General features: G+C 39.9%; 1 protein-coding gene across 1 annotated transcript in view; it reads right to left on the bottom strand.

Moving 5' to 3' along the window:
• RASEF (RAS and EF-hand domain containing) overlaps positions 1-3591 on the bottom strand; it is a 71306-nt gene extending 67715 nt beyond the window's left edge. Inside the window, exon 1 of the mRNA XM_007470746.1 lies at positions 2886-3591. Coding sequence (XP_007470808.1) covers positions 2886-3316 — 431 coding nt within the window. The 5' untranslated portion in view covers positions 3317-3591. The remainder of the gene's footprint in view (positions 1-2885) is intronic.
• Between the last annotated feature and the right edge of the window lie 13407 nt (positions 3592-16998).

The following is a 16998-nucleotide window of genomic DNA, read 5'->3' as shown; positions in this document are numbered from 1 at the left end:
GAAGCAGGGAATCAAAGAACATTCCGCAAATATTTATTGAGTACATTTATTGAGTACCTACTGGATACAAACCTCCCTTTCACCAAGATAATGCCCCTGACACCAGAAACTGGCTTCACTAGGTAATTACAACTCTGCTCTCTGTTTCTCCCCAGACATTCTCTTCCCACTTCATGGATTTTTCTTGGCCTGATACAATCCTTCTTCCGGAATTCTCTTACGTAACTACATTGCCCTTGGCCATTCTGGGTTCACCTGCTGGCTGACCTAGTTCCAGCTTACTGGAACTAGTGGTAACGGCCCATCCTGACCCTCTGGACCATTTACACCTGCCCAGCTCAGGTTAACGGTGTCACATGGCGGGACACTCCCCTCCCCAACCTTTAAGGAAAGGAGTCCCTCAGTTTCTAAGAGAAGACCAACTTGAGAATTTAACACACCACCCAGAGACCATTTTTATTCTTTCACAGTGCAATATGATTTTCTCTCTAATATCACAATTATCGATGACTGAGGACTTTAACCCAAATTTGTTTAATATTTTGATCTAAGAGTTTGAATGATCTTTGAAATGGAAATCACTACCACGTTTTGCCTTTGCAGGAACCAAACATTCCTATATCTGATATCTGTTCTGCTTAAACTGTACACAAATACCCCCCTAGGATAGGCATGGGACAGGGTGTCACCTGGGGGAAGATGGAGTGCCAGGTGGGAAACTAAGGCACCAGATGAAATGGCACACCTTCCCAAAGAGACAATTTTCCCCCTGGAAGAATATATAATATTTTATGTTAAACCAAGGCCCAGTATATTATAAAGTGAACATGACTTCTTTTTTTTAATGTAAAAACTCAAGAATTCAAAGAAAGTTCCTGCTTGCAGGCAGTTTTTATTGGGTTATGTCCACAACACATGCAGATAACTCTACAAATAACTCTCTTGCCTTTATATGTTCTCTGAGGAAATTTTTGAGAAATATTTCACCCACACTATGAACTTCCTGAGGGCATGAACCACATCTCCTCCTTCTCTTTGTCTCCAAGTACCTAGGACAGTACCTAAGACAGTGGCACAAAACAGGCACTCAACAATGTTTGCAGAATTAATTTGGCTGAAATAATGGCAATGACATTGTCAATAACGAAAGATTTTTATCACATTTGAATGGGAGGAAGGGAAAATGAACAGCTGTATGAGGAACTAGAATAGAAGCAACCCAATTTACCAAAACAGCTAATGGCTGCCATAGTAACAATCAGGTGAAGCAATTCAGTTTAGTTCTTTTCCACTTGAACGAGTACAGGAAGGCAAATATTGTCCTTGTTAATCTCGCAGAAGACGGGGGTGGGACTTAGGACACAAGTCTACCAGGTGACGCTGGTGCCATTATATTTAATAACATCTCAAGAGTCGGAAAGGCATCGTGATAATAATGTCACCAATAATATTAAGACCTGATTGTATGCTGATCCTAAGAAGGTCATTTTCATCATTTAAAGGTTAAGTGTCAAATATTGGCTGCTGAGACTTAGCAACTCTGAAAAGTAGTTCAGAGTGTGCGTGTGTGTGTGTAAAATACGGTGTGGTCTTACCTTTTCTTATTCTTAATATTGTTACCTTTTTAAACTAGCTGGATCCAAACCAAGTTACAGATGAAAGATGATTCAAAGTGTATGGCTTATAGGAAAGTTTAAATTTTTCTACTTCCCTGGTGGAGACACTGCATTTTCACTCATTTGTAAATAACAGAAAAGATGGGTATCAAGCCCACTTTCTCTACACAATCTCTCTTATACTGCAGTGAGTAACCTTCCATGCCCAGTATTCCTGAACTTTCCAAACAGGAGGGAGAAGATGGAAGGAGGAGGAAGTGAGGACTCCCAGCCCTGCAGGTCTAAGTGGTGAATGGGTGAGCCAGGCCACCGCTGCCTTCCAGGGCTATTTCCTTTTCTGAGTCTTATGTCTCAGATATGTGAACTGCCAAGCAAAATGTTCAGATCTTCCTAATAATGACAACCAGAGATGCATAAAATTTCAATGAAAATCCAGAGAGCAGAAAAGCATTTTATAGTATTAAGATGTTTGTAGTGCCTGAGGAAGAAGTGAAAATAGCTCAAGACATACCATGACTCTAGGCAGAGACAGATGCAAATTAATCTCAATAAAACCTGAATATCTTTCCCACCATGCCCTGAACCTGCAGCAATATAAATGCGCAACAATGTTTTGTTTTCTACGTAGTAGCAGGAAAACAACAAACACAAAAACCACCATAGAGAATAGCAAATTGGCTAGCAGACCGGGTCACCCGAGCACTGCTGCTCGGGGTGCAGCCTGGAGGCCAGGAGTAGGAGGTGATGTAATCAAGTCTCTGAGGTTCGGGGAGCGCTCCTAAACCGGCGTCCCGGAAGAATCTCCGGACGCTGTGGATTTCACTCTGGCTTGTGAAACTGAGAAATGAGCAAGTGAAACTTTCTCCCCGAACTGTGACTCCGAACGCATTCCTTTTCCTTAACTCTAGGGGATCCCGTCTTGGAAAAGCTAAAAGTGCGTCGGTGAAAGGAGGAAAGCGATAGAGAGAGAGAGAGAGAGAGAGAGAGAGAGAGAGAGAGAGAGACAGAGACAGAGAGACAGAGAGATAGAGGGAGAGACTGAGAGACAGAGGGGGAGACAGAGAGAGAGAGAGAGGGAGAGACAGAGAGACAGAGAAAGAGAGAGAGAGAGAGGGAGAGACAGAGAGAGGGAGAGACAGAGAGAGAGACAGAGAGAGAGAAAGGGTCCACTGGGTCTGCACACTCCGAGTGTAAGAGGGAGAGATGGCAGCGTCCCAGGGAGAACAGAAACACCACCACCACCTTCCGCTCTGCAAACCACACACGCACCTGGGGATGAACTTGACCTCGTCCCCGAGTCGCGCCTGGAAGTCCTGCCAAGCCTGGCCCGGGCTCGCCGAGTCCCAGTGGGTAGCCAGTGCCGCCGCCGCGTCCTCGTCGCCCTCGTCCTCCTGGCTCTCTCCGGTGTCGGACCCCACCAGGGCCGCAGTGAACGCGGGCTCCCGCGGCCCCCGGCCCCAGCGCCGTCTCCCGCGGTGGGCCCCGCGGAAGCCGCGCGCGAACTCCTGGAAGGTGATTGCGCCGTCGCGGTCGGCGTCAAGCCGCTGGAACACGGCCTCGGCGTCGGCCGGCCGCACGCGCAGTTCCGCGCACAGCGCACTGAACTCCTCGCGCTCCAGGCGCCCCGAGCGGTTCGCGTCGCAGGCGGCGAAGACGGAGCGCAGCCGGGCCAGCTCCTCCAGGTCCCCGTCCGGCTCCATCCCGCCTGTCGGGGGCGACCGAGAGGGCTCCGGGCCGCGCGGCCCGCTCGGGCAGCGGTGACGGCGGCGAGTCCGAGGCCACCTGCTGCCGCCGGGAGCTGCGGTGAGTTCGGCGAGTCAAGCAGGTTAGGCCACTGGCGGGAACGTCGGGGCGGGGCAAAGCGCCTGGGTGGGTCGGGACGGCGCGCTCCGACGTGGCTCCGCGCGCGGACCCTGGCCGGGCTCAGACCCAGAGCGGTGCGAGCGCGCCTCTGGCCCCGCGCACCGCGCAGCAGCGCCCGCCTCGCAGCAGCGCCCGGCGCGGCCTCACGCACTTGCCTAGCGAGGCCCGGCTCCGCCCAGCCTGGGAGGAGGAGCGCCCCGCTCCGGTTCCCACGGCTTCGAGAGTCCGGCTGTGCTTTCCGTGCTGGCCTCTGGAACCTGTGTTTGGGGCTCCTGGAGTTGGGGAGCCCGGCCGGAACTGGGGGTGAGGCAGAAGCGTTGCCAGGGCCTTCGGCATAAACAGTGTTTGCTCGAGTAAATCGAGAGCTGGTATGAGAAGCTAACTCACTGGATAGAGAGGGGAAAGGAAGGTAGGGGTAGGATTCCAAATTGGTTAACGTTATGTGTATTTTATTATTTTCTGATTCCGGAAAATTGGTAAACTTCCGTGTATACAAGTTTTCTTACAAACCAAAGTTTGAGATTTACCAGAAGACCCCATTCTCTGATTTCTTTCTGCTTTCTTTAATGCATGTCCCTCCAACGTTAAGGTCCAACTAGTTAATGCACAGTAGGAATTACATAGATCTTCCAGATGCTCAAATCCAAATAATTTTTCTCAGTCCTTGTCTCCTCAACCTGAGAGAAAATTAATAACCAAAATCCTTGGCAGGCAGCAATATTTAAACAAGGACTGAGGTAGCTTTTATTTTTCCTTTCAACGAATCTTACGGAAATTATGCAGATGTATGTTACCCTTTGATCTTAAACATTTATTTCAACAATGCTATTGTTTCTTTAATATTGGCTGCTTCATGGGTATAAGATCTTTAAAATTCATCCATTTTTATCCTTTTAAAAAAATCTTGTCTTATTTCCAAGAGACCCTCACTCTGTCATGATTTATGTATATGTTCTCTTTGGTGATTCTCATAGCCTGTGAAAGTGCATTTGGGTTATTTTTACTTTATTCACGTCAATTTCTGCCACTTTTTAGATTTTCTTTTATTTATTTCCATTTCTTTTAGTTATGACTCTGTATTTCACTTTTTCTCATTCTGGATTCTCTTTATTGCTTACTATTTTGTTTTCGATATAATAAAAATAGAGGATTTGACTGACACAGTTCCTCAAGCTTGTGTTCTTAAACAGAAAGCTAAGTGCTAAACATCTGAGGAACTGTTTCTTCTTGTGTAGTACAATAGATAAAGTCAAAGCTCACAGCACCTGTCAAGCTGTAAATACCACTGATAATTGCCTTCTGTAAATTTAATTGGTAAATTATGAGAGGCGTTCCATTAGAAGCCCTGGACTTAGCAATCTAATCGCTAAGTGAATACAGTACTATACAAGTAGATAGCTAATACATTGAAATGAATTTTATTATCAGTGCAATGTAAATTGTTAGCGATTTTTGAGTTTATGTGCTTTCCTGTTTATTCTAAAGGTTGATTTTTTCCATATAAAGAAGAAATGGGGCTTACCTGGTGGCAGAGTGGTTAAGAATCCGCCTGCCAATGCTGGGGACACGGGTTCAAGCCCTGGTCCTGGAAGATCCCACATGCCACGGAGCAACAAAGCCTATGGGCCACAACTACTGAGCCTGCGCTCTAGAGCCTGTGAGCCACAGCTACTGAAGCCCGCGTGCGTAGAGCCTGCGCTTCGCTACAAGAGAAGCCACCACAATGAGAAGCCTGCGCACCGCAACGAAGACCCAATGCAGCCAAAAATAAATAAATAAAATAAATAAATTTATTAAAAAAAGAAATGGCTAGCTTGGTAATGCCTTTAAAGCTTTACAAATCTCCTTATTAAACTGAATCTCTGAAATATTATCATTGTTCTGTTAGCAATGAATAAATAGCTGTATTTTTCAAAATAGATGAGTTAATAATATTTTTAACTTCTTAGGCAGAAGTGCTTTTTTTGTTTTTTGTTTTTTGTTTTTTGCGGTACGCGGGCCTCTCACTGTTGTGGCCTCTCCCGTTGCAGAGCACAGGCTCCGGACGCTCAGGCTCAGCGGCCATGGCTCATGGGCCCAGCCGCTCCGCGGCATGTGGGATCTTCCCGGACCGGGGCACGAACCCGTGTCCCCTGCATCGGCAGGTGGACTCTCAACCACTGCGCCACCAGGGAAGCCCAGAAGTGTGTTTTTTGAAGACTGTTCATGCAACTTCCTTCATTAACTCACTCTGACCTTTGCACTCAATTGTAAATTCTTATATTCTTTCACCTGCTTCGTCCTTTCTGTAAGCCCCTTCATTGAAGAGTCGTCAAGAAACATGGATTATTCCAAATGTCTTGTGTACACATCTCATTTCCACTGATGTGAATCTGCTCCACACCTACTGTAACAGTTATCTATCACTACATAACAACACAACAAACACCTAGTGATTTTAAACATCAACCATTTTATTTCTTCATAATTTCATTGCCATCAACTTGGGCAGGGCTCCAGTAGGTGGTTTTTCTGCTGACCTGCCTAGGGTCATGTAGTCATGATAGCTTTATTGTGGCTGCATGGTCTTAAGTGTCTAACTCATGTATGAATTTGGTGCTGGCTGATAGCTGGATATGTCTTTAGGAGGCTAGCACTGGCTTTGTCATATGGTGGCAGTGTCTCATGAGGGTAAGTCCCAGTGCACAGATGCTTTTCTACCCTCAGCTTGTGTCATGTTTGTTGATATTCCATTGATCAAAGTAAGTCACATGGCCAAGCCCTAAGTCAATGGGGGAGGGGATTATACAAGGTCATAGATACAGGGAGATGTACTTTATCAGGGGCCCTTACTATAACAATATACCATACCTAGCCTCTAATACATTCTCTTGGGCTCCTGTCCTTGATTTCCTGTTCATTCTACAACCACAGCTGGACAGTCCTTCTTAAACATCAATTATTCTGTCATTCTGGAACTCAGTCTGAATCAGTGGTAATTTTGTTCCCCAGGAAACATTTGGCAATATCTGCAGACACTTTTGGTTGTCACAATTCGAAAAGGGGGAGACGCTAGTAGTATCTAATAGGTAGGTGCCAGGGGTGCTACTAAACATCCCATGATGCACAGGCCCAGCCACCTATAACAAAAAATTATCTGGTCAAAAATGTCAATAGTCCTGAGATTGAGAAATCCTGCACCCTAGCTCATCAACCCCCAGAGAATCAAGGGTAAACTCTTCATCTGGGCATCCAAAATCCTCTACAGTCTGGTCCCATCTTATATATCTAAACATCTCTCCCTTTAATATCCATCAGGGCTCCTACTGTCCCCCAGATATGCCACACTTGATTACATGATTAACTTAATAGCTTCTCATTGTCATGATGACAAACATCTTTTAGTATTTTTCTCTTCTGCCTAATCAAACCATTTCCCAGCCTCAGGTGAAGAGTTGGATCCTGCTTTTCCTATCAAAGTTTCAATTTCATTGTGGGCTGTCACTTACAAGGACAGTGCTGAGCATGTATTATGTCAGCTCAGGCCATAGGAATGTTTTTTTCTTTTCATTTTTAGTCTTTTTCACGGTTTTATTTTTTATGTTAAAACTCTGATTCATCTGGAATTTATTTTGGGTCAGGTGTGAGTTGTAGATTCAACTTTATTTTTTTCTGGCTTTCTACCGAGTTGTCTCAACACCGTTTATTCAAGAATCTCTTCTCCATGGATTTAAATACTACCTTTAGCATATACTAAATTCCTGTATGTATTGGAGCTTATTTCTGGACTTTCTAGTCTGTTCTATTGAGGAATCATTCACATCTTGAGCTTATAAAAAGATTCCTAAAGGAGTCCTATTGAGTTGCCTTTTGTATTTTTAAGTGTTTAAAGTACCTCACAAGGTACTAAGGAGTGCTTTTGAATATTTCCAGCAATATACTCAGGGGAAGCCCAAGGTTATATAATCTGTCTCTAATTTTTTGAAGAATTAAGAGGAAAGAGAGGAGAAGAAAGAAATAGGAGGCATTGCTTTTCTGTTTTAGCATCCAGAAACAGCTAGTGAGGAATTGGAGATAACAGAGCAGCCTTTGAGAGCCAGTGAATTTGTAGGTAAGGAGAGCTTGCTTGTAGTTATCGGCATGACTTTTAAGAAAGATCAGCTTGCTTTGTGGCTGCTCAAGGATTTTAAAAATCAGAGATAATCTTGTTAGAGCATGTTTCTCAAAAGAGTGAAAAGATACGACTGTGATCAAATACATTTCTAAAACACAAATACATTTGGAAAAGAACCCTACTGTATCCCTTCTTGGATGAGATAAAGAAAGCTGTTTATACTTGTTTAATCTAATATTTCCCAAATGTATTTGACCATGGAAGCTTTTAGTTTTGGGTTTTTTGTTTTTGTTTCAGTTTCTGTGGGCTTTCCACAGAGTTTGTGCTCTTGAGAAGATACTTTGGGAAATCTTGTGATAGACAATGACTAGGATGATGAGTCATGAGAAATTATCCTTTGCCACTACATCATAAATTGATACAACTTTCTATAGCTGGTAATGAGCACCACCCCTTAACCTCTTCTTTACCCAGTAAATGGAAGAGGCTTTTAACAGAAGCCTATTGTAATCTACCCTATAGGAGTCCCTACAGGTAGGAGAGCCTTCCTCAGAGCCTTACTTAACACTGAAGTTACTCTGACCCAGAAAGATCTGATAAGCCTGTTAAGATGGAACTAGATATCCAAGTAATGGTATACCACTGAGGAACCAATTAGTAGGTTCAGGAACTCTCTGAAACAAACACAGCCCTGCAAGAGCTTGTGTCTTAGTTTTCTCATGGGTATCTATTCAAGGCTTACTATTCCTAAGGAAGTTATAGGAAAATTTTGAATATTTTACAAAGAAGAATATGTCAGCAAATTTACATCATAGTGATTTACTTACTCTTTATGTAAATACGGAAAAAGAAAAGCATCCACAAACCCAGAAAGTACAAATAGGAACATTTTATCATATTCACATCAGATTTTTTTTTTTTTTTTAGAAAATAAAGAATTATGGACCCAGCTGAACTTACTCTTTGATTGCCTATCGTTTCTGTAATCAATAGATAGCATTGTTATATGTATGTATGTGCTGGCAGTCAGACTTCGGTAAATCTTTCACTGTAAAAAATTAAGTATCTCTATAATGCTCCAAACAGTATCAAACACCATTTTACAGACCAGAGCAGAGTTGGCCTCCAGTACTAGAACTGAGTGAGAAGTGTTGAATTTCAAACTTCTGATCCCATTATGGGATGACCAAGCAAAGCTCATATGTCATTTCCCCACATTGGTAAACCATGTATCTGATACATCTTGCGCCTCTCAGTTGAGACAAAAGTTTGCATTTCAAATTATATATGCAGGAAATAGGGAGAGAGAAATTGAGTCCAGTGCAAATATATCCATCTCAACTTTTGGGCAGTAGAACAAGGCCAACTGTGGTAAGCAGAATTCTTCAGTAGCCCCCATATTCCCACTTCTTGGTGTACATGCTCTGAATAATCCCCACCTTTTCAAAGTGACCAGGCCTTGTGAATTGGATGGGAGAATCATTCCTGTGATTACATTATGTTATGTAAGACTCTGAGCAGCCTGGAGTGACAATTCTCCTGCTGGTCTTGAAGGAGTAGTAGCTGCCATATTGTGAGAGGGCCCTATGGCTAGGACCTGAGGGGTTAGATTTACTGTGATTAATTGTGTCTTTTCTAGAGTTTCATGTAAATAGAATCATACAGCATGTACTCTAACATGCATGGCTTCTTTTGCTCAGCATAATAATTTTTAGATTAATTTATATTGTTGTATATCTCAGTAATTCATTCCTTTCTAGTAATGAATAGGAGTACATTATATATACATATACCACAGTGTGGTTATCCATCACTTTGTTGATTGGCTTTTGGGGTATGTCCAGACTTTGGCTATTGTGAATAACGCTGCTAAAACTATTCTTGTACAAGTCTGTGTGAAGGAACACGTGTCCATTTCTCTTGGGTAAATTCCTAGTAGTGAGATGGTTGGATCACATGGTAGGTATATGTTTAGCTCTACAAGCAACTAAGTGCTTTTCAAGGTGATTGGTTTTACATTCCTATCAGCAATGTAAGAGAGTTCTAGTTACTTAGTTGCTCCATATTCTTGCCAACCCTTGGTAGTATCAGTCTTTGTAATTTTAGCAATCCTAATGGATATGTACTCATATCCCATTGTGGTTTTAATTTGCATTTCTCTGATGACTAATGATGTTGTACAACTTTTCATATGCTTATCAGCCATTCTTGTAGCTTCTTTAAGGAAATCTCTATTCAAGTCATGTGCCCATTATTTATTGGGTTGCCATCTAATTAAGTTGTAAGCATTCTTCATCTATTCTGCAAACAAGTCCTCTGTCATGTCTATGTACTTTGAAATTTTTCTCCCATTCTCTCCTTTGCCTCTTCAGTTTCTTAATGGTGTCTTTTGAAGAACAGATGGTTTTAGTTTTGATGAAATCCAGCTTATCAGTGTTTTATTTTATGGTTTATACTTTTGTGAGCACCTAAAAAATCTTCATCTACCCAGAGTTGCAAAGATATTCTTTATGTGTTTTAGAAATATAGATTTATCATTTACTGTTGCATCTATAATCCATTTTGAGTGAATTTTGTGTATTGGGTGAGTTAAAAGTTGAAGTTTATTTTGTTCTATATGGATAGCCAGTTCTTCTAGCACTACCTAAAAAAAAAAAAAACTGTCCTCTCCCATTGAATGGCCTTTATCAGAAATCAAATGACCATATATGTGTGGGTCTATTTCTGGACTCTCTATTCTGTCCTGTTGATTTGTATATCTGTCCTTTTACCAACACCATATGGTCTTGATTACATTGCTTTAATAAGTCTCAAAATCAAGTACTTTAGTATAACTTTGTTATACTCCAACTTTGTTACTCTTTTTCAAAATTGTATTGGATATTCCTGGTCCTAGGTATTTCCATATAAATTTTAGGATCAGTTTTTCAATTTATACAAAAATATATCCTGGCTCTATGATTGTGTTGAATTTTATAGATCAATTTTGGCAGAATTGTTATCGTAATATTAAGTCTACCTATCAGTGAACATGATAGATCTCTTGTTTATTTGTTGCCAACATATAAAAATTCAATTGGCTTTGGTATTATGATGAACTTATATCCTGAGACCTTGCTAAACTCACTTGTTAGGTCTAGTGACTGTCTGGTGTAATTCTTAGGATTTTCTCATACACAGTCATGTCGTCTGTGGGGAAAAAAAGGATAGTTTTACTTCTTCATCTCTAATCTGTGTGTCTTTTATTTCTTTTTCTTGCTTTATTACACTGGTTTGGATTTCTAGTACAATATAGAATTGCAGTGATAAGAACAGATTGCCTGCTTTGTTCCTAATCACAGAGGGAAATCATTCAGTCTTTCACTATTAATTGTGATGCTAACTATAGGTTTTTTTGTAGAAGCCTTTTATTTGGTTTAGGAAGTTCTCTTCTATTCCTACATTGCTGAGAATATTTATCATGGGTGGATTTTGCATTTTGTTAGATGCTTCCAGCATTTATTTAGATGATCATGGCTTTTTCCCCCTCCCTTATTCTGTTAATGTGGTAAATTATATTGATGAATTTTCAAATTTTAATCCAACTGTCACTTTCCATGTAGTCTCAGGGCTTCTTCACATGGTCTCTCCCTCAAGATAGTTGGGCTTCTTACATGGTGCCTCAGGACTCCAAGAACGAGTCTTCAAAGAGTCTTGGGCCAAAGCTACAAGACTTTTTACAACCTAGCCTCTGAAGTCCCAGACTGTTAGTTCAGCCACCTTCTACTGGTCAAGCTAGTCAACAAGGCAACCCAGCTCAAGGGGAGAGTAAGTAGTCACCACCTCTCAACAAGATGGGTAGTAGTAAAGAATTTGTCGCCATCTTTAATCTACCATAGCTTCCTTGCTTTGAGTTTGGCTTCATATCACACCCTTCTTGTTGTATTTTTTTTCTACATCACTGTATATTTGAAGTGGGATGGGATATTTGTCACTTCAGCTCAGTCTACCATATTGACCAGATATACTCCCCCTCTGCTTTAGACCTCAGCTCAGATATCATTTCCTTGACCTTCCAAAAAGAGATTAGGCCTCCCTTTTAAGTGTCTCCATAGGAGCCCATTTCTATCCCCATACCTGCTGCACATGTGCCCTGCCTCCAGCTATACTGTCTCCCAAACTTTAAGCACTCGTGTTAAGACTCCATACTTCCTCTATGCTGTTCCCTCTTCCCAGGATCCTTTTCCTATTTTGCCACCATGCAATCATATTTAATCCTTTAAACATCCTTCATGAGGTAGGTTTCCAATTTTAGAGACAAGAAAACTAAATCTCAGATTGAGTGATATGACTAAAACACCCTACTTAAACCAGTGGACGGATCATCCAGACAGAAAATAAATAACGAAACACAAACTTTAAATGACACAATAGACCAGATAAATTTAACTGATATTTATAGGACATTCCACCCAAAAGTGGCAGAATACACTTTCTTCTCAAGTGCACACAGAACATTCTCCAGGATAGGTCACATCTTGGGTCATAAATCAAGTCTCGGAAAATTTAGGAAAATTGAAGTCATATCAAGCATCTTTTCCAACACAAAGCTATGAGATTAGAAATCAATTACAGGAAAAAAAAAACCTGTAAAAAACACAAACACATGGAGGCTAAACAGTGCATTGCTGAATAACCAAGAGATCACTGAAGAAATCAAAGAGGAAATAAAAAAATACATAGAAACAAACGACAATGAAAACACAACCCAAAACCTATGGGACACAGAAAAAGCAGCTCTAAGAGGGAAGTTTATAGCAATTCAATCGCACCTCAAGAAACAAGAAAAATCTCAAATAAACAATCTAACCTTACACCTAAAGCAACTAGAGAAAGAAGAAGAACAACAAACCCCCTCCAAAGTTAGTAGAAGGAAAGGAGTCATAAAGATCAGAGCAGAAATAAATGAAGAAAACAATAGCAAAGATCAATAAAACTAAAAGTTTGTTCTTTGAGAAGATGAACAAAATTGATAACCTTTAGCCAGACTCATTAAGAAAAAAAGGGAGAGGACTCAAATCAATAAAATTAGAAATGAAAAAGGAGAAGTTACAGCTGACACCACAGAAATACAAAGGATCATAAAAGACTACTACAAACAACTATATGCCAATAAAATAGACAACCTGGAAGAAATGGACAAATTCTTGGAAACATACAACTTTCCAAGACTGACCCAGGAAGAATTAGAAAATATAAAGAGACCAATCACAAGGAATGAATTTGAAATTGTAATTATAAATTTTCCAACAAACAAAAGTCCAGGACCAGACGGCTTCACAGGCAAATTCTATCAAACATTTAGAGAACAGCTAACATTTATCCTTCTCAAACTCTTCCAAAAAATTGCAGAGGGAGGAATACTCCCAAACTTGTTTTATGAGGCCACTATCATGCTGATACCAAAACCAGACAAAGGTATTACAAAAAAGAAAATTACAGACCAATATCACTGATGAACATAGATGCAAAAATCCTCAACAAAATACTAGCAAACAGAATCCAACAACACATTAAAAGGATCATACACCATGATCAAGTGGCATTTATCCCAGGGATGCAAGGATTCTTCAATATATGCAGATCAATCAACGTGATACAAATTAAAGAATATTAACAAATTGAAGAATAAAAACCGTATGATCATCTCAATAGATGCAGAAAAAACTTTTGACAAAAGTCAACACCCATTTATGATAAAAACTCTCCAGAATATGGGCATAGAGGGAATCTACCTCAACATAATAAAGGCCATATATGACAAATCCACAGCAAACATCATTCTCAGTGGTGAAAGCTGAAAGCACTTCTCTAAGATCAGGAACAAGACAAGGATATCCACTCTTGCCACGATTATTCAACATAGTTTTAGAAGTCTTAGCCATGGCAATCAGAGAAGAAAAGTATATAAATGGAATACAAATTGGAAAAGAAGAAGTAAAACTGTCAGTGTTTGCAGACGTCATGATACAATACATAGAAAATCCTAAAGATGCCACCAGAAAACTACTAGAGCTAATCAGTGAATCTGGTAAAGTTGCAGGACACAAAATTAATGCACAGAAATCTCTTGCATTCCTATACACTAACAACAAATGATCAGAAAGAGAAATTAAGGGAACAATCCCATTTACCATCGCAACAAAAAGAATAAAATACTCAGGAATAAATCTACCTAAGGAGACAAAAGACCTGTACTCAGAAAACTATAAAACACTGATGAAAAAAAATCAAAGATGACATAAACAGATAGAGAGATATACCATATTCTTAGATTGGAAGAATCAATATTGTGAAAATGACTATACTACCCAAAGCAATCTACAGATTCAATGCAATCCTTATCAAATTACCAATGGCATTCTTCACAGAATTAGAACAAGATTTTACAATTTGTATGGAAACACAAAAGACCTCGAATAGCCAAAGCAATCTTGAGAAAGAAAAATGGAGTTGGAAGAATCAGGCTCCCTGACTTCAGACTATACGGCAAAGCTACAATAATCAAGATAGTATGGTATTGGCACAAAAACAGAAATATAGATCAATGGAACAGGATAGAAAGCCCAGAGATAAACCCATACACCTATGGCCACCTAATCTATGACAAAGGAGTCAAGAACAGACAAAGGAGTCAAGAACATACAATGGAGAAAAGATAGTCTCTTCAATAAGTGTTGCTAGGAAAACTGGACAGCTACATGTAAAAGAATGAAATTAGAACACTCCCTAACACCATACACAAAAATAAACTGAAAATGGATTAAAGACCTAAATGTAACACCAGACACTATAAAACTCTTAGAGGAAAAACACTCTTTGACATAATTCACAGCAAGATCTTTTTTGACCCCCCTCCTAGAGTAATGAGAATAAAAACAAAAATAAACAAATGGGACTTGATTAAAGTTAAAAGCTTTTAGGGCTTCCCCGGTGGCGCAGTGGTTGAGAGTCCGCCTGCCAATGCAGGGGACATGGGTTCGTGCCCCAGTCTGGGAAGATCCCACATGCCGCGGAGCGGCTGGGCCCGTGAGCCATGGCCACTGAGCCTGTGCGTCCGGAGCCTGTGCTCCGCAACGGGAGAGGCCACAACAGTGAGAGGCCCGCATACCGGAAAAAAAAAAAAAGAATATGTACAAATCTATGAAATAAGATGTATGCTTGAATAGTAAAGGGGGCAAAAAATCCATACATACACACACACAAAATTAAAAATAAATCAAGAAATGCAAAATGCCATTAAGAATATTGAAAAAAATTAATGTCAAGAATCATCAGCAAAACAAATTAAAATAAGACACCCTCTACATAATGTTGGCTAAATATTTAGGAGAGCACTGGAGTTTCCAAAGGTGTGGCAAAATAGGCACTTCCATACATTACTACTGGAAGAATAAAGTATACAGCCTTTCTGAGGGCAATTTAGCACTATTCATTTGAAATCCTTTAAACTGTTCATTTTGTGACTTTTGAACTAGTAATCCTGCTTCTAGGGCTTTATATAAATTAAATTTAAAAGATGTTAATATTTATGTGCAAGGATTTTTTTACTGTTGTATTTTTCATGAGTGAAATCAGAAGCAATCTGTATGTTCTATATGTTAACAATAGAATAATATTTAAATAAATTATCTCAAATTTCTATAATGGAATAGCAAGCATCAAAACAATGTTTTTGAGAAAATGATGAATAATAAGAACATGGTATAAGTTTCGATGGAAAAGAGACAGATACAAAACTATATTTACAGGATGATCCGTATTTAAGTGTATTGTAATAATTCCATATCTTAATTTCATTATAATAATCCAAAAATGTTTTATTTGATAATGAAGATCCTAAATCAGTGGTTGACACACTTTTTCTTAAAGGGCCAGATTGTAAGTAGTCTAGGCTTTGCAGGATTTAGTTTGTATCTGATCACAGGCTAAGAGGAAAAATCAAAGGTATAATAGAGGTTTTTATATAACCATTTAAAGTATAACAATTTAAAGTTGTAAAAACCATTTTTAGCTTGTAGGTCATGACCACCTAGAGGGGTGGGATAGGGAGGGTGGGAGGGAGATGCAAGAGGGAGGAGATATGGGGATATATGTATATGTATAGCTGACTCACTTTGTTATACAGCAGAAACACACCATTGTAAAGCAATTATACTCCAATAAAAATGTTAAAAAAAACCAACAGGCAGCTGACTACAATTTTCCAATCCCTGTCTTACATTAACTAACTTGGTAAGTTCTCAAGTTGCTTTCTGGTTTAAAATGTCCTATTCAGTAGGTGGGAATACCTGCCCTAGGCACCTTGCAGGTGTGATATATATTATATCACAATGTGGAAGAATTCGCTCTCACCTGGAGTCCCTTTTCCTTTTTTCTGCCTACCTAAATCTTACCAGTCCTTCAAGGACTGAGGTTAAACCCACTCCTAAAGCTCCAGCAATCTCTTTTTTCTTCAAAGGATGTGCATGCCATTTAGATTTCCCCATGTGTGTGTGTGACATTTTTTTCTCAGATGATAAGTACCTTGAGGGAAGAACTTGTCTTGCACATTGTTTTCTATCCCTCACTATAAATAGCTCATCATAATTATTTTGAATTAATTATATATTTAAAATATATCAATTAAATTAAATAACAGGAACTATACTGTGGCATCTATTCTAGAATACCTCAGCTTTGTGATTCCACAAAGAAGACTTAACAACAAAGCAGTCTTTTATATGAAATATTTAAAAGATATATACCAATAGCAACAAATAGGTACAAGAACATCATTTAACTTTCCAGGAAAGTAAATTGCTTCCAGTAAACCACAGCTACCACCATGCCCTCCCACTTCACTGCAAACTAAAAATAGTAATAGAAATAATACCCAGAAGCTGGGGAGTCCATTGACTTCTTATAATCATAGGGAGTTGATTGTCTATATATTCAATTACTCTAAACTATTATCATTTACAGATATAAAATCTCAGTTTTCATGAGATAAAATCATTTAAGCATCATTAAAAAGAAGCTGCAAAACTTCAAACAGTAATTAATAATGTGCATGTGGCCCTGCATACATTCCAAACCAATATCTCCTCTATGTTTCTTATTTCATTACTAGACATTATTAGACAGAAAGACAGAGAAAGAGCTGCCCTAGATGGACGCCAACAATCTTTTGTCATCTAATCCTAGATATGAGATACTGTCACTTCTGCTGTATTCTGCTTGTCACACATAGCAAGGCTAGTACTTTGTTGGAAGGGACTACACAGGGTATGAATAACAGGTGCTGGGGACTATTGGGGGGGCTATCTTGGAAGCTGGCAACCATAGAGAGTAAGTGCGATAGAATATCAGTCACTTAAAGCAAGTATTTTGTTACATCCCTTGAGT

This window comes from Lipotes vexillifer, unplaced genomic scaffold (genome assembly GCF_000442215.2).
Source record: "Lipotes vexillifer unplaced genomic scaffold, Lipotes_vexillifer_v1.1 scaffold2225, whole genome shotgun sequence".
Lineage (NCBI taxonomy): Eukaryota > Metazoa > Chordata > Mammalia > Artiodactyla > Lipotidae > Lipotes > Lipotes vexillifer.
Note: the sequence above shows the minus strand (reverse complement) of the source record. Positions and strands in the feature narration are given on the sequence as shown.